This window comes from Barbus barbus (genome assembly GCF_936440315.1).
Source record: "Barbus barbus genome assembly, chromosome: 3".
Classification (NCBI taxonomy): Eukaryota; Metazoa; Chordata; class Actinopteri; order Cypriniformes; family Cyprinidae; genus Barbus; species Barbus barbus.
In genome coordinates this window covers 24,352,993-24,375,861 of record NC_136731.1, presented here as the reverse complement: position 1 = coordinate 24,375,861, position 22,869 = coordinate 24,352,993, and the positions used below count along the sequence as shown (strand labels likewise).

The 22,869-nt window shown below is 34.2% G+C and overlaps 1 protein-coding gene across 1 annotated transcript in view; it reads left to right on the top strand.

The window, feature by feature from the left end:
* Positions 1–22,869, top strand: part of LOC306849211 (coronin-7-like) — a 169,751-nt gene that overhangs the window by 13,311 nt on the left and 133,571 nt on the right. The window contains exon 7 of the mRNA XM_079384088.1: positions 6,119–6,169. Within this exon, the coding sequence (XP_079240214.1) occupies positions 6,119–6,169 (51 nt within the window). The remainder of the gene's footprint in view (positions 1–6,118; positions 6,170–22,869) is intronic.

The window sequence follows — 22,869 nt, the reverse complement described above, 5'->3', positions numbered from 1 at the left end:
AAGTTAATTTATGAATAAACTTCTAAGTATTAACAAGCTGGAGAAGAAAAAAGTTAACTGAAGTAAAAAAAAAAAATGTAACTGATGAAGAATTTTAGGATTAGTTTGAGGAAAATGTATATATATATATTTTTTTTTTAATCATTTTAATATTATTATTATTATTATTTCAAATATTATATATTTTTATATTAATTTGATAACATTTAGTAACACATTCATATATTTTAAACATATGTATATTAATTGAAGTAATTTTAAGTGATGTATTTAAAAAAATACATTTTTAATTTTAATATATTTTTATATAAGTCTGTTCAAATATATAACTTGTATATTTAAAAATATTTGTATATTAATTAATTGAATAATTATAATTTTATATTTATATATATTTTTTTGTATTAATGTTTTTCATAAGTCTTTATTTTAAAACATCAAAACAGACACTTGACTTGAATTTCTTAAGTTTTTTTTTTACATGTAAGATCACTTTGGCTATTTTATTTTGATGCGGATGCCAAAATAGGACTCAAAGTTGTCTTTGACCCATATATACTATTCAGTACTTTATATTTTTCTATTTTAGATTTTTATTTATATTTAGATGGAAACAGACTGTAAATGGAGTGTATTCCACCCTAAAACCCTAACGAATATAAGACCTCATGACCGGACGTGTAAGAAGAAAATGCCCGTTTTTAATGAACGGTTTTAGTGAAGTTTCTAACATTTAAAGACTGCTGGGATATTATCTTACTAAATCATAAAATTTTTGAAGTTTTTTGAGTACTGTAGCAACAAGGGCTGCCGTTCACAGTTTGTTAGCAGCAAAGAGGATTGTGGGAAGTTTATTTGAGCAGGAGTGAAGCTCATTTAAATTAATGTGAGCTGAAACGAAACACACTGATTAAACAGCTGTTGCCTCCATGCGCGCACGCACACACACACACACAGATTGAGTGTGTGTGTTTAATTGAGTTGGATCTCTGATGGGCGTCAGGGGTCAGACGTGTAATGAAAGCCTCCTCTCTGTTTAAAGCCACACAGACTCTGCTGTGTGTTCACACTGACTGTGATCTCGGCCGCTGCTCTGGGATCAGTGCAGTCTGCTCTGAGTGCTCAGGGGTGAATCTGACCCCTCTCTCTCGGGGCTACAGGGCGTTGTGGGTGGGCTGAGTTGTGTCAACCTATAAACAGCATAACTGCACAGTGCATGACATGACAGATCATTTCAATAACAGACTCAAAGTGAGGGAAGCTGCTATTCCCTGCTGGTTTCAGAATAAGGGTTTGATGAAGGGCACTATGTAGACTGTGTTCAGAATGGGACAGTAGCTGACTATATACTGTGTAGTGCACACTCAATACACAGTCATATATATCTATATATTTTTGAAATAGCATGTGGATGGGGTGCATCATGCAGTGACACATTTCAAATACTATCGCACCGATCATACAACCTCAATTCTACCATGTTTAATGATGTAAACAAGGTTTTAAATGCATTTTGTGGTTAAACATCAACTTTTGGTCATCTGATCGACTCATGAGTGTCAAATTAAGAGTGTTAGTTTACAGTAATAATAATATTACAAATAATAATTTATTAATTTATGATTAATGATAATTAATGATAATAATACGTTTATTATTATTATTATTATTAGTAGTAGTAGTAGCAGTATTAATAATAATAAAAAAATATTATTATTTTAACAATTATAATAATCATAATCATTGATTTTTGTTTATTTTGTTTATTATTATTATTTACAAAACTACCAAACTTGGTTTCTTTACTTTGAACCAAGACAATATAATAATAATAATAATAATAATTTTATCAACAATGTTTTGTTTTTACATTACTTTTTAATAATAATAAATTATTATTATTACAAAAATGATCTAAACATTTATTCTACTTTAAACCAAATAATAAAAGCTATATTTAATATTTTATCAGTATCAATAATAATAAGTCAAGTAGTTTAGCATGTGTAGTGTAGTAATGTAGTATGGTAGTATCCTGTTCCAAATAATGTTAGTTTTCACTTTATACAACTCTAAAATCCATTATTACTCATTTCACATGCAAAGTAAAAATAAGATCTTAGCCAGTTATAACAGAGGTCAGAAAAAGCTAAGAGATGTGAAATAATGACCATTGACTTTGACTAAGATCAGAAGAAGAGTACAGCAGTGTTTGAAAACCTATCCGTCATTGGTGCTGCTTGTGCTTTTTTATTTGCTGCTGTTCAGCTGCGAGTCGCAGTGAAACTGTGTGTGAGCCCAGCGGCTGCTGTTTGTGTTTACGCTGTTGTCTTGGTTTGGAGGACTTGTGTCTGGAGAAGAGCTGCTAGTGGTTACTGACAATGTCTTATGGGTAAAATGCATTATTCCCAATGTCTGTCTCAGCACTGAAACCACACGAGTGAGCTGCCTATGAAGGAGGCATTTAAAAGCATTCTAAGCTAAAAAATACACTTATTGTGTTAAAAGAAAAGTGTGCCACCAACATACTAAAAATATTCACAATAATTGTTAATCCTGGTTAGAAATGGAGTATTTAACTCATTGTCTGTGTATATTCTGGCTCTTATCTTTATTGATGCGGTGTGTGAGGACTCTGGAGAGAACGTGTCAGTCTCTGCTCTTCATTACGCATCTGTTGTGTCACAGCCTGTTCCCATTAGCGCTCGTTTCCTCGTGCTGATCGCGCTCTCCGTCCTGATTGGCTGTGTTTGAGAGTGATGGGGTTGTCTGATGGTCACTGATTGACTGACCTGATTTTGACAGTGAGTTCAGTCTGCAGCAGGATTTACGCTGCCAATTCTGTTGACAGACTCGTAACAAATACCACATGAAGCCATTTCTACCGTATCATAATAATCCAGGCACAGTAGACTTAGTCAGCGCACTGAAACAAATGCTTACAGAGTCACATTACAGTAATTAAAAAAGGGTTATTATAAGATTTGATGCAACAGTATCACGAGTGTGGGAAAATGTGCCATAGTGTTGATGTTAGAGGGCAGTCTTGTTTGTAAATATAGATGCATGATATAATTCAGTTTACTGTTAGGAAATTATACAAGTATAATTATTTTTTTTCCTAACATATATATATATATATATATCATGCGTATGTGTATGTGTGTGTGTGTGTGTGTATATTTTTTGCATGTTTGTCACACTTTAATATTTCAGATCATCAAAACATGTTAAAACATAACTGTGGTTTATCACACCTGAGTTCAGTTTCTCTAGCCACACCCAGGCCTGATTACTGATTACTTTAAAATTACAAATAATTTTAAATATTCTAATATTTTGAAAATGTTAATACATTTTTTAACTTAGAAAACTGACTTTTTGAAATAACATTCCTCAGTGCAGCCTTATATTATTTAATTATTATTAATTAATGCTTTCAAACAATCACATCCAAAATACGTTTTTTTTTTTTACATAATGTGTGTGTACTGTGTATATTTATTATGTGTATGTATAAATACACACACATGCATGTACAGTGCTGCTTGAAAGTTTGTGAACCCTTTAGAATTTTCTATATTTCTGCATAAATATGAGCCAAAACATTATCAGATTTTCATATTCAAGTCCTGAAAGTAGACAAAGAGAACCCAATCAAAAAGGGAGAAAATATTTTCTTTGTCATTTATTTATTGAGAATATGATCCAGTGTTACATATTTGTGTGTTGCAAAAGTATATGAATCTTTGCTTTCAGTATCTGGTGTGACCCCCTTTTGCTGCAATAACTGAAGGTAAAGTTTCTTATAAATGCTGATCAGTCCTGCACAATAACATGTAGGAGTTTTAGCCCATTCCTTAGTGCAGAACCACTTAAACTCTGTGATGTTGGTGGGTTTCCTCCTATGAACTGCTTGCTTAGGTCCTTCCACAACATTTTAATTGGATCAAGGTCTGGACTTTGACTCAGTCATTCCAAAACATTAACTTTGTTCTTCTTTAACCATTCTTTGGTAGAAGGACTTGTGTGCTTGGGGTTGTTGTCTTGCTGCATGACCCACGTTCTCTTGAGACTCTGTACTTAAACAGTTTAACACGTTAACGTGTTTTCCTTTAGAATTTGCTGGTATAATTCAGAATTCATTGTTCCATCAATGATGGCAGGCTGTCCTGGCCAAGATGCAGAAAACAGGCCCAAGCCATGATACTACCACCACCATGTTTCACAGATGGGATAAGAATCTTAAGCTGGAATGCAGTGTGTTCTTTTCTCCGAACATAATAGCTTCTCATTTAAACCAATAAGTTCTATTTTGGTTTCATACATCCTTTAAACTCTGGCTTGTCCACATGATCTTTAGGAAGCAAATTTCTTTTTGGAGAACAGCTGGAAACACCTCTGCACAGATGAACTCTGTCATCTTTAAATTAACTGCTAATCCAAGAGATTCACATACTTTTGCCACTCACAGATATGCAATATTGGATCATTTTCTGAATAAATAAATGAGCAAATATTTTTGTCTCATTTGTTTGATCAGGTTCTCTTTGTCTACTTTCAGGACTTGTGTGAAAATCTGATGATGTTTTGGGTCATATTTATGCAGAAATATAGAAAATTCTGAAGGTTTCACAAACTTTCAAGCAGCACTGTATATATTTAAGAAAAATATGTTAAGTTTATACATTTAAAATATTTATATAGAATATCAATTATATGAATATAAATATATACATGGAAAAATTTCAAAATATATACTGTATGTGTGTGTAGTTATATATACATAATACATATACACAGTATACACACATTTATTATGTAAATTGCGATTAATTGCAATTAATCGTTTGACAACACTATTATTAGTAAATGTTATTTATTTACCTTTACGGGTGTCTTGTGTTTATAGTATTGTTATATATTTATATCTTTTAATCTGGAGTTGATGGACTCAAATACAAAAGAAATTAAGCAATTTTAACCCATTTGTGCCCAGATTTTTCTGAATGGTTTAATGCATATAGTCGTGCTAAAAGTGTCTTATGTGAACATGTTCTGCATTTATTTTCCCCAGGTTTTTTTTTTCTTGAAAATTGTATTTGAATGTGTGGCAACTATAGTTGAAATTTTGTCATTTAAAAAATTCGTCATTTTACCCCACCCATGGGGGCGTTGTAAAACTAATTGTGTTAGCATTATGCTAGCAACATGTTAACACAAGTAAATTGTTAAAACAAGATTAGCATGATTAGCACGTTGCTAGCGTGATGTTAACATGTTCTAAACAAGCTGTTAATGTGATAAGCATGATGCTAACGACATGCTAACATGGTTAACATGTTGTTAGCATGAAGTTAGCATGATGCTAACATGTTTTTAACAAGAAGGTAACACGAGTAACATGATGCTAGCAACAGTATACCCCATTTCCCCATGATCTATGTTATATGTACTTACAAGTAATTTGCCCACCGGCAACTATAGTTACTGCTTGGACGTTTGACTATACAAAAAACGAAGTATACAAAAAACTATAGATTTCTTGTAAGATTTGTTTTGTTTGGATGATTCTAGAGACCTTCATGATTATGTAGATATGTATATGTCAACAAAAAATGTTTATTAGTACCATGAAAATGATCTTTCTTTGGGAGGGTTTGCCTTCGCCATGTTTCCCCGAAGTAGGGGTAGGAAGTTGACAGCCTCATGTGACAGGAAGGAAGTCAATACCTTTTTTTTCTCTCTTGAAATCCTTTATTTGGTTCTTTGAAATCATTAAAGTGTTATATTAAAGATTTTGGACCAGTTTAATGCAACATATAGTAGATATATATATTTTTAAATACATAACCATGCTATAATTTAGTTTAATGGTGGGAAATAAATTATTCTATGATATCTATAATATTTTTAATAATAGAAGAAACAAGTTTTTTTCTTTAATAGGCAAATATTAGAAAAATATAAACAAATATTTAAAAACTTTTTAGACCCCCCCCCCCCCCCATTATTCCTCTCTAATGTTGGCTTAACTGTATTATTAATAATAAAAAAGTATTTCTTTGTGCCTCTATTTCTCATGCTATTATAATATTGTTCTGCTTTGTTTCCTCAGGACAAGAAGCTGCGTCTCTTCGACCCTCGGGCCCAGCCGTCAGCGGTTCAGGTAACGTTCAGACATCTTCTGTTAAACTCTCACCTGCTTCTGCTCTAACACTCAGAGACAAGATGATTATTGTTTTTATTTCCATATTATCTGCTCTACTGCTGTTTACAGGTGAAACATCAGCACAAACACACTGGTTAGGGATCCTGATGACCGTGTCTGATGGCTATTTATTTTTGTATATCATTTTGTTTCTAACTACTGCGTTTCATTTAGCTTAGTTTACTTTTTTGCTATAGTTGCATGAAAATGTTTTACATCAAAAGTTACTTTTGTCTTTGTTTAAATCAAGTTTTCCACCACTTTGTGGAGAGCTGAAAAAAGTTCCCAAACATTTTGACCGGTGAATTTCCATGAATTTTTCAACTTTTTCTGTTGTTCTTGATGTGCTGGATTTTTAAAAAGAATTTTTTTGAAATGGCACTTACAATAAGTGGTTTCTAGTGGTTGTTACTTTATATTATTATATTCAGAGCTGAGCATAACTAGGAAAAAAATATATAAATATTGACTTGAGGAGAATGTGAATAAGTGTACAGCACCTTTCACAAGTTTGGTGTTGGTACGATTTTTTAAAAATGTTTTTGAAAGAAGTCTCTTCTGCTCACAAAGGCTGCATTTATTTGATCAAAAATACAGTAAAAACAGTAATATTGTGAAATATTATTACAATGTAAAATATCTGTTTTCTATGTGGATATATTTTAAACTAAATTATTGCTGTGATGCAAAGCAATTGCTGGGAATTTTCTTCAGTGTCACATGATCCTTCAGAAATCATTCTAATATGCTGATTTGCTGCTCAAGAAACATTTATTATTATCAATGTTGAAAACAATTGTGCTGCTTCATATTTTTTGTGCAAACCGTTATACATCTTTGTTCAAGATTTGATTAACAGAAAGCACAGCACTGATTTGATATAGAAATCTCTTGTAACATTATAAATGTCTTTACTGTCATTTTTGATAAATTGAATGCATCCTTGTTGAATAAAAGTATTAATTTATTAAAACAAACAAACACGTTCGAACACTGTAACTCCATATGTGACACTCGATTCACCCCTCGGGTTTCATATTCTATCTTTAGCCAATCAGATCAGGCTGTTGCTTCAGCAGCTCATTCTGATTGATTGATTGATTAATTAATTCACTCTGTTGTTTCTCATGAGCCGATGGGAACCGCTGAACACTGGGGAAACAATACAGTACGATGCCCGGGTGAACGTGACTGTGATTTTTGACTGTCGAAACTTGTCAAGCTTCTGTTTGAGAGCCCATCAATCCCAGCCATTTCAGCAGGGACGAGGAAGTTGGGGTCAGATCAGACCAAACATTCCCACAGTGTGTGTTTGTGCTCATGCTGGATTAGATATTACCCACGCTGCTCTCTGAGCAAACAGCGGCAGCTCTGATACGTCTGGATCTGGCGTGTTTCCCAGTCTTTACTGTCGGGCTTTTCTCAGGTGTGTTGTCAGATTTGAGTTTCTGATGCTTGTCCTGTTCAGAGTGTTTCCTCTATGCCTGTTGTCTTCTCATGTCATTGATCTCAAGCTCAGTTGGTTTGGATGAACGTAGTGTGTATGATTTGTGTTGAGACATTTTAATGGTAGTCGAGCCTGGATGTCTTGTTTGTGGACTTTCCCAAAAGGTTAGGATGCATTAAAGACAATGCAGCTATGTTGATTTCAAATGATTGCTTGTAAGCAGAAGTTGCAAGACTTTGTACTTTTAGACATGTTGTAGGCATGTGTCGATGACTTTAGATGCACTGTTGGAAATCCAACCTACTTTATGCATTTTTTAATAACTTTAAATGTGTTTTGATTGCTTGATCACTACATGCATTTATACTTTGTAAATAATTCAAACATTTTTCAAATAATTTTAAAACACAATTTGTTCATTCATTTAAAATAATCAAGTAAAAATCACCATTTATTTTATTTTTATCCTTTTGTTTTTACATTTTCATGAAGAAAATTTATTTTTAAGATACTGCATACAATGATGACAGAATTTTCCTTTTTTCCTTTAATTCCCTGTTCATTCTTTCTTTCTTTCTTTCTTTCTTTCTTTCTTTCTTTCTTTCTTTCTTTCTTTCTTTCTTTCTTTCTTTCTTTCTTTCAAATAATTAATCAAGCAAAAATTATTTTATTATTTCTTATTTATTTTATTAGTTTTTTGTTTTTAAAGATATTGTTTTTAAGAATTTTCATTTTCCCCTTTCAGGATCTGTCTTTAATTTTCGAAAAAAACTGTCTTGTTTCAAGCATAAACCTCACAACATTTAGTTAGATATATGATTAAAACAAAATAAAGATATTCTCTAAAGGGGTAAGAGAAAATAAATGAATTAAAAGCAGTAAAATAAAGTTAATTCAACATCTTTTAAAACAAGTTCTAATGCCCTACACTCAAAAAATAACAACAAACTATTTTAGCTGCTTGTTCTTAAACCAGAAAAGTATATGTACTTATTCTAATAATTTTAAGTGAATTTTACTTGGAAAATTTGCAAAAATGGAGGAAAAAAGTAAAAAAGAAAAAGTAAATTTCAGGTACTTTTTTTGCAGTTTTGTTTTGCAAGCGAATTTATCTTGTAAAAAAGACAAAATACTTGTCTTTTATATTTTTTTTGTTAGTTTTCCTCTGCACTCAGAAAAAAGGTACAACTATAGTGGTACCTTTTCAAAAGGTACGTCTTTGTGCATCTTTATTTACCTAATAAGGTGCATCTAAGTACCTTAAAGGTACATATTAGTACCTAAATGGTAGGCCTACCTGTTTGAAGGGTACTGCTAATGATAGATTTTGAACTTTTTTCTTTTTTTTTTTCTTTTTCCTGAGAGTGATGGATTCTGAATAAGATAAAAATAAACCTCAGGGATCTGAAACTTTGCAAATACATGAGAAGACTGGCTTAGCATCTCTCTGTCTCGACCCCTCTAGCCTCCGAATCTGATTCCTGATTTTCATACCACATCCAGCTGACACCGCAAGAGCGGCGTGTGCTCCACCGCCCCCATTAGCATTACATTCACTCCAGCGCCTTTAATGAGCCGTCACAGGCCAACCCTAACAAAACGCATAGCCTGACAGGCCTCTGTTTACTCACAAAACTGTGAAACGCCACAGCCACACTCTTTTACTGGCACAGACTCCCGACAGCTCCACAGCGAAGATGCACGGCCACAATGTCAACAGAGATGCATCTGATTGCTGCCGTGTTGTTTATAGACTCCAGCTCAAGCCCAATGCAGCCGTTTGTCATCGCAGAGCCCGTCAAACAATGCTTTCATGCGCTGGGTGATGAAAACCGTCCGTTTATTGAGTGACCGCTGTTCTTCGACAGATCGTCTGATTTAGAAAGGTGGGGTAAAAATAGAGGCTAATTGTACGTGGTATTTAGGAAACTGTGTAATTTGTGCTTTTGGATGGCATGAGTGCGATCTGTAATTATCGCTTGCGCACGCTCGAGCACACGGCTGTATTTAGGTGGCTGGCACGAGCGACTGTGGTTTCCAGGGCCGCTCGCTTTGAGATTTCCTGCTGCGTCTTGATTTTTAGATGATAAATGCTTATTTAGGGGCCTCACTTGCATCAAACCATTCCAAGCTCAGACTAGTTTTTGTTTTTAGACTCTGGTTTGTGGTTTGATGCATCCCTAACCTCCTCATCCCCGTGAGATGCAACTATCCATTTTTAGTTATGTTTATGTTTTAGATTTAATACAAGGTATAATAAACAAGATACAAACTATGTCAGAAGCATATCTGACATTATTTCTTGAGAAAATAATATTGATATTATTCTTTATAATAGGCCCCTATGTTTTCAAAATATTTATTTATTGTTTGTTTGTTTGTTTAAATAATGCCTGTATTTTATTTTATTTTATATATATTCATTTTTTCAAAATATTCATTTGAAAGAAATTGTCAAGTTAATATTACAGTTTATGTAATTTTTTTTTTAATGTATTTATATTTTATATTAAACTATTAATAAAGGTGAAATCATAAGTATTTACATATTTATTTCATTGTATTTACTTTATTTAAATATTCATAAGTAGACATTTATTCATATTTTATTATGATTTGTATTTATTAATTCTAATATATTTATTTATTAATTTTAATATATTTGTCAAATTATTATCAGAATATAGCACAATTGCTCTACATCACAATGTTTAATTTAATTTAATTTTAATATTTTTTATTTTAGATGTAATTTAATCATAAATAAACATTTTAGTTTTATTTATTTTATTAATATATTTGTCAAATATTACAATATAGCACAATATATCAAAATCACAATGTTTAATTTTATTCATATAATTTTATTTAATTCTAATTTTAATTGAAAGTTTTTATATATTTATTTTAGATGTAATTTAAGTATAAATAAACATTTGATTAATTTTTTATTTTATTCATATATTTGTCAGAGACCACAATATAGCATGATATTTCAAAATCAGTTTAATTGTATTAATTTTAATTAATTTTAATTTGAATGTATTTTATTTTCGATTTATGCAAGATGTAATTAAATTAAATATTTCATGATAATAAGTAGCCGTTATTTATTTATCCATTAATACATTTGTCAAATAAGTCACAATATGCATTTACTTTTTAATTAATAATTTTTTTATTTTGTGTTTTTAATTTAAACTATTATTCAAGTGAAAATCATAATTATTTATTCATTTTTAGATAGTAAATAAGTAAACATTATTTTATTATTCGTTTTATTGAATATATCTAAAATGACAGTTATGCACATAGAGTGGGTAAAATTATGCTCTATATTGCACTTATAGCCATAACAGCAAAGTTCCATAGAATTTTTAACTTCATGACTCTGTAAACTAATAACCTGATAATTTTCCCTCAAGGATTCCAGCAAGGGACTTGACAAAACTATCCGTACAGCTTCTGTTTTCACCATTTCTGCAATTATGTCAGTAGTTCATCCATCTAATCAGTCCCACCGCTAAAAGAGCGATTTAGACACTTCACAGCTTGAATAATAAAGTGGTTTACTGAATGAGTCATGTAAGCGCTTTAACAGAAATACAAGCCTCACGTTTCTGTTTTTAAACCCTGGCCGCTTGTCTTCCTTTGTAAGTGCATTATTGTTTGTAAGTGCATTACTGAATCTGGAGCATAATTCATAACCTCTGAAGGGTCACTGGGTTTGATGGAGTTTCATTCCCAGCATGCTTTGTTGTCCCGTTCTGCGGGTCTTTTGCAGTTTGCATTCATTAGGAAACTCATGGTGTCGCGCAGGTCTTTAGTAGACGCGTGTTTTCTTGATGGATGTGTCTCTGTGTGTGTGTGTTTCAAATTACAGAGCTGAAAATACTCCTCATAGTTTCAGGCCTCGCTGGTGCAGTGCGGTCCCTGGCAGCGAGAGGAAACAGGAAAGGGAATATTTTCTGGACGCGGGGGCCAGATTTCTCGATTTCGGCTTCTGCTGCTTTTTGTGAAATCAGAGAGGCTTTGGAATGGAGAGGGCAAAAAACGCAGACTGAGCGACTGCAGGGGTTTGTGGGAGACGCACACAGACGCTTCACAGAAGAAGGAATGAGTACGCTGGGTATATATTAGTCCCGCGGGTTACACTTACACCAGAATACACCGAAAACAAGCAGTGTACGCTTCAGGACAATGGAAGAAGTCCATAATTCACAGCAGATAATAGGAGAAACGCCATTAAATCCAGATAAAGTATATCGGAAAGTACTTTCATCCTGTTTAACATGCTAATTCTTATAATTTGAAACCGTCCCAGTGGGACCTTTGATATGAGCGTCTCAAGAGAAGATGTTGGACGACTGCATTTTGTGATTAAAGACAAAGCAGACTTGTGGTGTGCCATGGAGTGTTTGCTATGGGTTTATTTCCATATTTAATATTGAGCGTTATTAATATATATAAAGATGAAATCTTTTTATTGTTTCTGAAAGAAGTCTGGCTGCATTTATATAATCAAATATACAGTAAAATTAGTCAAATTGTAAAAAACGTTACAATTTAAAAGAACTGTTTTCTATTTGAATATATTTTAAAATTTAATTTATTTCTAAGCAAATCATCATATAACTATGATTTCTGAAGGATCACGTGACACTGAAGACTGAAGTAACGGTGCTGAAAATTCAGCTTAACATCACAGAAATAAATTACATTTTTATACACACTCGAACAGAAAATGGTGATTTGAAATTGTAAAACTATTTCACAATTTTTACTTTATTTTTGATCAAATAAATGCAGGCTTGCAGAGCAGAAGATCTATGAAAATATCAGTACATTTTAGATTACTTTAATGCAAGATGCACTCTGTATTTGTATTTTTGTAAACTTTACTACGATGCTGAAACATAATCATGCGGTCAAATTTTAAGGTTAGCGTGGTTCTTGAAGTCCTGCATCTTTTCTGATTTAAAATGATGAGTAGCTGTTGAAGTGAGCAGCTGGATCTTAAGGCAGTCTTGGCCGAGCAATAGTTCCAGAATTTCTGGCTTCTAAACGTCTTTGTCGAAGTTTGAAATGAAAAAAATGTGAAACGCTCACAGCTCGAGCAGAAAAAAAAGTGTTTACTGTTAGTGGACGTGTAATGCAAACATTACGTTCTATAGTATCAACATTTGTAAATATTATATGCAACATTTATTGTTTTGCTCCAGGAAAATTTGACAGCATTGTGCAAAAATGTGACGTTGATTTATGTGGAAGGGGATGTTTGCTGGCAATGGTTTATCAGCTATTAAAATATATCCCATTTACCCAATCCAGGATTATTTGTTTCACTTTAAGGACAGTTTTTGCTATAATAACATGCTATAATAATCTGTTACTGTAAACACTTCAGAGTGATGTTCACTTTAAGAAGGCAGGACATGAGGGGAGGAAAACAGAAAAAATATATATTTATAATATTATTATTTTTTTATTTAATTAATTAATTAATTAATTTTACTTTTTATGCATGTATTTATACTTTTTTACTCTTTTTTTTTTACACATTTACTTATACTTTTAATTACTTATTTTGTTTATATTTATTTACCTAGTTGTATTATTTATTTATACATTTATGTATTCATTTGTTCTGTATTCTTTACATATTTATTTATTTAAAAATAACATAAAATTGGTTCTTAGTAAAATATATTTGTTTTACATATTTATTTTTAGGGGTTCAGGTGCGTAGAATGGTAACGGGTGAGCGATTTCCATGTAAAACTGATTGTGCAGACCAGAGACTTGAAACTTGGAGGGATGGTAGTACTCACACCGCCTACAATGTGACCGAGGCTCGCCCCAATCGGCCTGATGGGGGCGCTACAGTGATCGAAAGTATGAACCTACTTTTGAGAACTAGTTCTAGGTTTTTCGCCCGATCGGAAACAAACCAGTGCAGAAATATTCTCTGGAGAGGGAATATCAATAATTACAAAAAAAGTAAAAATTTTGATTTTCACGCGAAACAGTACTCAAAAACCTTCTATGCTAACGTTAGCCAATAGCTAATTGTAGCTTTAAATCTTGAATGGAATGAGATCTCTTCACCAAACTTGTGTATGAGCTCAATCTTTGGTCAAATAAAAAAAAAAAATGAAAAATGCGCAGCTCTGCTATAGGTGGCGCTATAAGATAGAAAAAAGCATAAAAACAACTATAAATTCGCAACCATTTGTCCGATCGACTTGAAAATTGGTATGCAGTGTCTTTGTCTGAAGTGGCACAAGTGTCTATGAGGACATTTGCGTTTCTCAGAAATCATGGCCAAAGCCAAAGAATTTTAAGCACATATTTGACAAGGAACGAAACTCAATGGGCACATTTGACTCATGGCCCTAAAGGTCTGTAAGAATTTTGAAAGAAATTGGCCTCTGGGGGGGCGAAATTGCGTTTTTCAAGTGCATAAACAATTGTATATTGCACGATTTTTCACGCATCCACACAATATGCGTATCATTTGATAAATCTCCTCATGAACAACTTTGCCTCAAGAACCATTGCTGTTAATCAAATCGTTCATTATCTATTCACAAATATGTTAAACACATACTTTTTCGAACTAATCCTAGGTTTTTTTGCTCAATCTCGGTCAAACCACTGCAGTAATATTCTCTGGACTCTCCAGATAAAAAATGATAAAAAAATTTTTTATAAAAGGGGCGTGGGTGCATATACCCAAAAGCCTATAAAACCTAAACAGAAACTCAAAACTTTGCAAAACTTGGTAAAAAAACATGACAGATGACTCTTAAGAAGCATGCAGATTTTCATGGAGATCGGACCATAGGTGGCACTATAACAGTTAAAAAGGTTTCAAAAACACAAGATTTCTATCGTAAATGGCCTCGAATTTCTAAAAAAAAAAAGCCCATATATTCACACAAACATTAGATTTTGATGTGAGCATGTACTGTATGTCTGTGTATGTGTGTGCCTGTGTGTGTGTGTAAGCATGCTTATTGAGTATTAATATACTAGTTTAATCATTTAATTTCACTGTGTGTGTGTGTGTGTGTGTGTGTGTGTGTGGTGTCTGTGAGCCTATTCTCCATTTTGGATGTGTTTTGCTGTCAGCCATACATCCAGGTTGGCCAAGACCCTAAAAGCATATCACCTTAAAGGCCTTAAAGTGCTTGAACCCCGGTAATTGCTGCTTGCAGCTATATTTATTATTTTTTTGTTTTGCTTTTGTCCATTTATACTTATTTTCTGTTTATATATACAGGTGCTGGTCATAAAATTAGAATATCATGAAAAAGTTGATTTATTTCAGTAATACCATTCAAAAAGTGAAACTTGTATATTAGATTCATTCATTACACACAGACTGATATATTTCAAATGTTTATTTCCTTTAATTTTGATGATTATAACTGACAACTAATGAAAGTCCCAAATTCAGTATCTCAGATAATTATAATATCAATTAAGACCAATGCAAAAAAAATGATTTTTAGAAATGTTGGCCAACTGAAAAGTATGAACATGAAAAGTATGAGCATGTACAGCACTCAATATTTAGTTGGGGCTCCTTTGGCCTGGATTACTGCAGCAATGCGGCGTGGCATGGAGTCGATCAGTCTGTGGCACTGCTCAGGTGTTATGAGAGCCCATGTTGCTCTGATAGTGGCCTTCAGCTCTTCTGAATTGTTGGGTCTGGCGTATTGCATCTTCCTCTTCACAATACCCCATAGGTTTTCTATGGGGTTAAGGTCAGGCGAGTTTGCTGGCCAATCAAGAACAGGGATACCATGGTCCTTAAACCAGGTACTGGTAGCTTTGGCAGTGTGTGCAGGTGCCAAGTCCTGTTGGAAAATGAAATTTGCATCTCCATAAAGTTGGTCAGCAGCAGGAAGCATGAAGTGCTCTAAAACTTCCTGGTAGGCGGCTGCGTTGACCTTGGACCTCAGAAAACACAATGGACCAACACCAGCAGATGACATGGCACCCCAAACCATCAATGACTGTGGAAACTTTACACTGGACCTCAAGCAACGTGGATTATGTGCCTCTCCTCTCTTCCTCCAGACTCTGGGACCTTGATTTCCAAAGGAAATGCAAAATTTACTTTCATCAAAGAACATAACTTTGGACCACTCAGCAGCAGTCCAGTCCTTTTTGTCTTTAGCCCAGGCAAGATGCTTCTGACGCTGTCTCGTTCAAGAGTGGCTTGACACAAGGAATGCGACAGCTGAAACCCATGTCTTGCATACATCTGTGCGTGGTGGTTCTTGAAGCACTGACTCCAGCTGCAGTCCACTCTTTGTGAATCTCCCCCACATTTTTGAATGGATTTTGTTTCACAATCCTCTCCAGGGTGCGGTTATCCCTATTGCTTGTACACTTTTTTTCTACCACATCTTATCCTTCCCTTCACCTCTCTATTAATGTGCTTGGACACAGAGCTCTGTGAACAGCCAGCCTCTTTAGCAATGACCTTTTGTGTCTTGCTCTCCTTGTGCAAGGTGTCAATGGTCGTCTTTTGGACAACTGTCAAGTCAGCAGTCTTCCCCATGATTGTGTAGCCTACAGAACTAGACTGAGGCCCCGTCCACACGAAGACGCGTTTCTCTGTATACGCATACATTTTTTACCGTATAGGCGTTTCGTCCACACGAAACCGGCGTTTTTGAAGAGTGAAACCGATCATTTTTGAAACTGGGTCCCAGGGTGGATAAATTTGAAAACGCCGGTTTCATGTTTTCGTGTGGACGGCGGATCTGTATATTTTCTGAAACGATGACGTCATCAGCCCACGTCTCGCCCCTAATCAGACACCGCTACGTCACATAACAGTGACAACAACAACAACAATGTCAGACTATGTGCATGTGTTCGTGCTGCAGAACCTACTGAGCTCATTAGTTTTATTAAAGCAAAATCTTCTGCTTTGTGTGTTAGTTTATATTCAGCGCGCAAGGTTTACGCACATGGTCCAAGTCTTCTTCTCTGTTTTTTTGTGTATCTCTGTGGCAGAATTACAGCGCCACATATTGGTCTGGCATGTGTACTACATCGTTTTCAGTCGTTTTCAGTGATTCCGTGTGGACGCAGATATTTCCTGAGACGACTCCGTGTTTACGGAATTTGAGGCAAAAAAAAGATCGGATACGGAGAAATCCGTCTTCGTGTGGACGTAGCCTGAGAGACCATTTAAAGGCTTTTGCAGGTGTTTTGAGTTAATTAGCTGATTAGAGTGTGGCACCAGGTGTCTTCAATATTGAACATTTTCACAATATTCTAATTTTCTGAGATACTGAATTTGGGACTTTCATTAGTTGTCAGTTATAATCATCAAAATTAAAGGAAATAAACATTTGAAATATATCAGTCTGTGTAATGAATGAATCTAATATACAAGTTTCACTTTTTAAATGGTATTACTGAAATAAATCAACTTTTTCATGATATTCTAATTTTATGACCAGCACCTGTAGTTAGTTTTAATTATTTTTCCTTTGAATTTTATTTTCACTCACTTTTAATTATTAATTTTTAAATGTATTTTTCTTATTTTTGTTTATTAATCTATTTTTATGTATTCAATAATTTCACTTATTTAATTACTTATTTTATATATATGTTAACCTATTTTTAATTAATTAATTTGTATATTTATTCATTCATTGATTTTAATTAATTTATACATTTGTATGTATTAATTTATTTTGTATTCTTTAACTGTTTATTTCTTATTTATTTAAAAATATAAACATAAGGAAAATATAGTTGTTGTTTACATATTTATTATGTATTTATTTATACTTTTTATTTAATTATGGATTTAGATATACTTTTTTGTTTACATTTAATCACTTTTACTTATGTTTTTAATTGACGATTTTTCACTTTTTCATTTAATTTATTTTTACTTTTTGTTTATAATTATTTACTTTTAATTATTTGTTTATTTATATAATTATGCATTTTTTATTAATTTATTTTTACTTTTTTTTGTTATTTATACTTATTTAGTTTATTTAGTTTTATTTTTTATTAATTATATTTTCACTCAACTCACTCACTAACTTTCCAGTATCCATATAGAGTTATGTATATGTATATTGATCCTGTGACAAAAGAATCAACCATAGGCCCATTATCACAGTGATGCAGCGCCTGAAAGTAGTCCCTGGCTATATCATAACTAGTTACCTAGCTAGGGACTACTTTCAGGCGCTGCGTAATATCATTGAGAGTATTGATATCGGAATGAGAGTATAGTTCCTAGGCATATCGGCCTAGAAAATTGCAACTTTTCATTTTCCGTTGGTCTTAGTGCACAATGTAACTACAGAAGAATCAAGCTTTAAATAGGAAAATTATCAAAACTCTTTGGTCATTTTTGATGCTAATGGTCTAATCAGATTCAATGATCTATGCTAAGCTAAGCTAAAAGTGCTACCGCCAGACCCGGAGATCGGCTGAATGGATTCAAAAACGGTAAAACTCAACTGTTTAACTCTAGAGCAGGTGTAAAATGAACCTATTTCCAAAAAAAGTGGAGTGTTCCTTTAACATCTGTCATTGTTCTTGCAGATGAAGCAGGCAGTTTTCATAAACTCCTCATACTCGACTGCCAGGCAAATATGTGATAAGCGGATAATTGTTTTACCAGGACTTTCTAACCACTGACCGCCTCAGCCGTAGTAACGCACAAGCATGTAAATATTGATTCTGGATCAGCGTGATGTTTTTCCCATCAGGTCTGTTTGAAACGGCTCCTCTGGCTCGTGTGAATTCAGAAACACGAGCAGGTCTTCAGCGTCACCTGCCTGCTGATCTTCATCTGCTCACGGCTGAGCTGTATTCTGCGGTCGTGTGCTGTGCTTTGGGCTCTCTCAGTCCACTGTGTTTGCTGTGTTAGTGTGACCGCCAATATGGCACACATGCTTCTCATTCGTCTAATGATTTCCGGCAGTTATTTTCTGTAACACATTGTGATCCTTCATATCTGAGATCTTTCTTGTGTAATTTTGGACACCAATGCAAGAAGTGTTTTTTTGTTTTTTTTTAAGGTTGGTAAGCCAGCAGATTGTATAGATAGGTATTTAGATAGATTTATTTATTTACTTTATACCATTATATAGTATTTCCTTTTACATTTTAGATACATATGATGTTTATATATTTATTTATATATATATATATATATATACAGGGCTCGCAAAATCGCTAGCCCGACGTCCCGGAGCTATTGTGTTTTCCAGTCGGGCTACCACAATGTATCACTGCCGTGCCCGACGGGCTACCTTAAATACAGGGCTCCCACGCAGTGTTCCCTCTAAGCGACCGCGCTCTTTTTCCACCGCGGCCGCGCAGAAGAAATAATGTGCCTTGCGCACACAAAAATTAGTTGGGAAGCCATTTGATTGAATGCCGCCAGTAAAAGGGAAAGAATAGCAATGCTTGGGCAAACCGCTATAGAGCTGATGTCACGACAGAGTTAGAGCCGGTGAATGCGGTTTACAGGTTTCATAGAAAGAGAACGATATGCACCAAATGAGTCGCTGTAGAAACTGAATACTTCAATGGTTGCAGTGCGCTCAACACGAGAGACAACGCAAACGCAATGACGTGAAATAAAACGTCCTCATGTATTAAAGAAGAGTGGCTTGATTAAGTGCTGGAAATAACGGAGGATGGGCAAAGAACGGTAACAAAACTCTGAAACATGTTCAGTCACACACAAGAGTATTGTACAAACTGTACTTCATAATGATGTTTAGACAGCTATAGAAGAATTCATGTTCACGTTTTTTTATATTTAACTTACAGATCTCAGCTTAAGTTTTGCTTCAGTTTCTATTCTATTCTATCAGTTTAAATAGTTTGTTTTGATAATATATGTTAGGCCTATATTATAGACTCAAAAACAAGATCAGTTATTTATCAGGTTTTTGACTTTGAGTCTCTTGCTCATCAAGGCTGTATTCATTTCAAAAATACAGAAAAAACAGTGATATAGTGAAATATTATTGCAATTTCTAATATTGGTTTCCTATTTTAATACCTATACTTTAAAATAGCATTTATTCCTGTGATCAAAGCTGAATTTTCAGCATCATTACTCCAGTCTTCAGTGTCCCAAAAAAATTAGAGGGACCATTGCTCCCACGTGTCCTTTAATTTGATACAGCTAAATTGAAGAGTTTTTAAGGTTTTTAAATACGTTAAATGGTATAAGAAATAATTTTTCAAATTGCCTTAAATAGATTTTTAAGAATTCTGCAGATACCTTGTAAATAGTAAAATAAAACTCTTTCCTTGATATTCGTTGATATTTGTGTATTGAAAATGTTTTTGATTCTTTATTTTATTTGGGCTAGTTAAATTATTTTCGGGCTACCAAAATCTGAAGAGTACCTGCCCGAAGGGCTACCAGGGTAATAACCATATTACATATAATAACATCTAATGTATTTATTACAAAGAAAAACAGAATTCATATAAACTGTTATATGCATAATGTATTAAAACTACATTTTAAAAACTAAATTTTAATATTTTAAAATGTTATATTATAACTTTTATATAATTATATATGTAAATACTATTATACTATACACAGTGATTTACATGGTATGCATAATATACCATCTATGATATAGATGATTTAAAAATCATTTATACAGTTTGTAATATTTATAAAATATTTATTATTTCATAAATACATATACTTTTTATATTTTATATAATAAAATTGAATTCTGAATAAATGAAAAAGCATACATTATGTAGACGATATACATGGTATACATGATATATCTTTCTATGATAGTTCTTTTTCAAAATAAATCATACATTTTGTAATATATACTATATTAAAATAGAAGTCTGAATAATAAAGAAAAATATTTTACATTTATTTCATTTAAAATATTATCTAAAATATTTAATGTTATATTTACTGAAGTTTCACATATATTATTCATAATGTAATTAAAAAAAAAAAGAAGGCACTGTACAAATTTAATTTGTACGTTAATTTACTTGTACATCAAAGCAATTCTGAACATAGAAGTACTGAATTATGTATATTGTGTAGTTTGAAGTTCATAGACTCGTTTGGCTCTGTATGTTTCTCTTTAATGTTTTGTGGTTACTAGTTTTAGTGCATTTTCTCTTTTTTTGCTGAGAACATGTTGAGAACATGTAAAATTGCTAGCTACTGTATAAACAAGCATATGGCAGTATCTGCATTCACGCCCATCATTTACAGAATTATGCACATCCACTTCATATATCTGTTTGATTTATTTAAATTTGAATTCAAGTCTCAACATTCCGATCCATTCCGCCGAGTTCCACAGATTTTCCTGCCAAAATCAATAGAGAAAATTCTTTAAAAATCTAGAGGTTCTGTACGGGATTGAAGCGGCTGAAGGAGTCTGGAGAGCTTTGCTTTGGTGGTGCTAATGAAGAGGCTCTGTGAAGTCTGTAAGTTGTGTGTTTTTGGGCCAGCTGGCAGCGACGTGTTTTTCAGTGCCGAGGCCTCATTAGCAGAGCCGTTGCCCAGAGACTTTCCTCATCTAGCTAATTATCCCAGCGCACACGTGTCCAACACCTGGAGCCAAGATGGATGCTGTGCGGTGGAGCTCTGGGAGGGAATCTTCCTCATCCCACGCCACGCCGCATGTGCCGAGGACTCTCAATCATCCACTGGGGCCTGAAGATGACACCCTGAACTCCAGCTCTTCCCAAGCCTTTCATCTCCTGATCTCAGTGGCCTTTGACAGAAGAACTTTCCCATTTGACAGAGTTGAGATTTTGAGTATGCAAACAGATGTACTCTCAACATTTGGCAGTAAAATACCGCTGTATTTGAGAGATTTTGTGACTTGCGTACGTCCCTCTTCTGTGACTCATTAGCAGAGTAACCTAGAGAGCGAGCGGGAAAGCCGTTGACGGCCGTATCCATCATGAAGAGGGAGAGGGAGGTTCTGCTCGATCTCTGTAGCGCTAACGAGTCTTTTCCTCAGTGGTTTATTTGTGTGACTTATTTTCACAGGCTGCTCACACTGATTACGGCTGATGCTGAGGTTTCAGCAGGACTTTGTGTCTCAGATGCTTTATGAGCATGACAGATTTGACAGATTTTCCGTTGGCGGTGGCAAGGCCATCTGCAGATGAAATTCAAGCCCATCGGAGCTCATTTGGATGCGCTGGTCACCTGACGCACCACAGAACTGCTGAACTTCAGCTAATAATGCGCTGGCTGGGGCATCTGTGCTCTGCTGTTGAGCAGGAGTGTGAAGCGGTGGCCAGACTGCAGGGGAGCGAGTAAGTCGCACAGCAAATACAAAATAAAAAGTCAAAATAGCTATATACACAACAAAACTGGAACAATAGTAAATAAGTTACTTGTTTTGAAAAATGCCTTGTATTGGAACTGTTTTAAATGAATATACTATTGTTTTCATTTCTAATCAAGATTTCCCTAATTTCTTTGTAGATTAAATCTCATGTCGCTTGTAAGGACTCTGGAAGCTGTTGTGCATACTATTGAAACAATCAATAACTCCAGTTTACTTCTGGGTGTGCGACTGGGCTACTACATCTGTGACACTTGCTCTGATGCATCAAAGGCCATTCAGAGCACTGAGCAGCTTCTCTCTGTGAATGGCACACTGCCTGTCCAATGTGAGGTGCTTGAAAGGCCTAAATCTATATATTCACAATTTACATTTATATATTCAGAATTACAACCATATGTTTAGACTTACTTCTATATATTCAGACTTATAACTATATAATCAGCTTTAAACTGCAGTGACTCTCAGCATGTGTTGTGCTCATTACGTCATCATTTGTGAACATGTCTTCGCCGGTCTGGAAGTTTTTCTCGGTGGCAGAGGAGGACAATGCCATTGCTATTTCCAACGCATGTTCAGCAAGGATTCCGAAAGGAGGAAAAAAGGCATCAAGTAGGGTTGTGACAGTGAGGAAATTTTCCCATTGGTTAATCGACGTGTGTCAACACCTTACCGGTATCACCTCGGTGTGGGGGGTGGGGGGGGGGGTGGGGGGGTGGGGGGGGCACCGTGCATATTTTATTTTAACTTTTAAATTAACGGCAATTCGGCATCAATTGCTTGAATTCAATTCAAGCAACAACAAAATACAACATAGAACATATAGCTAACATTTA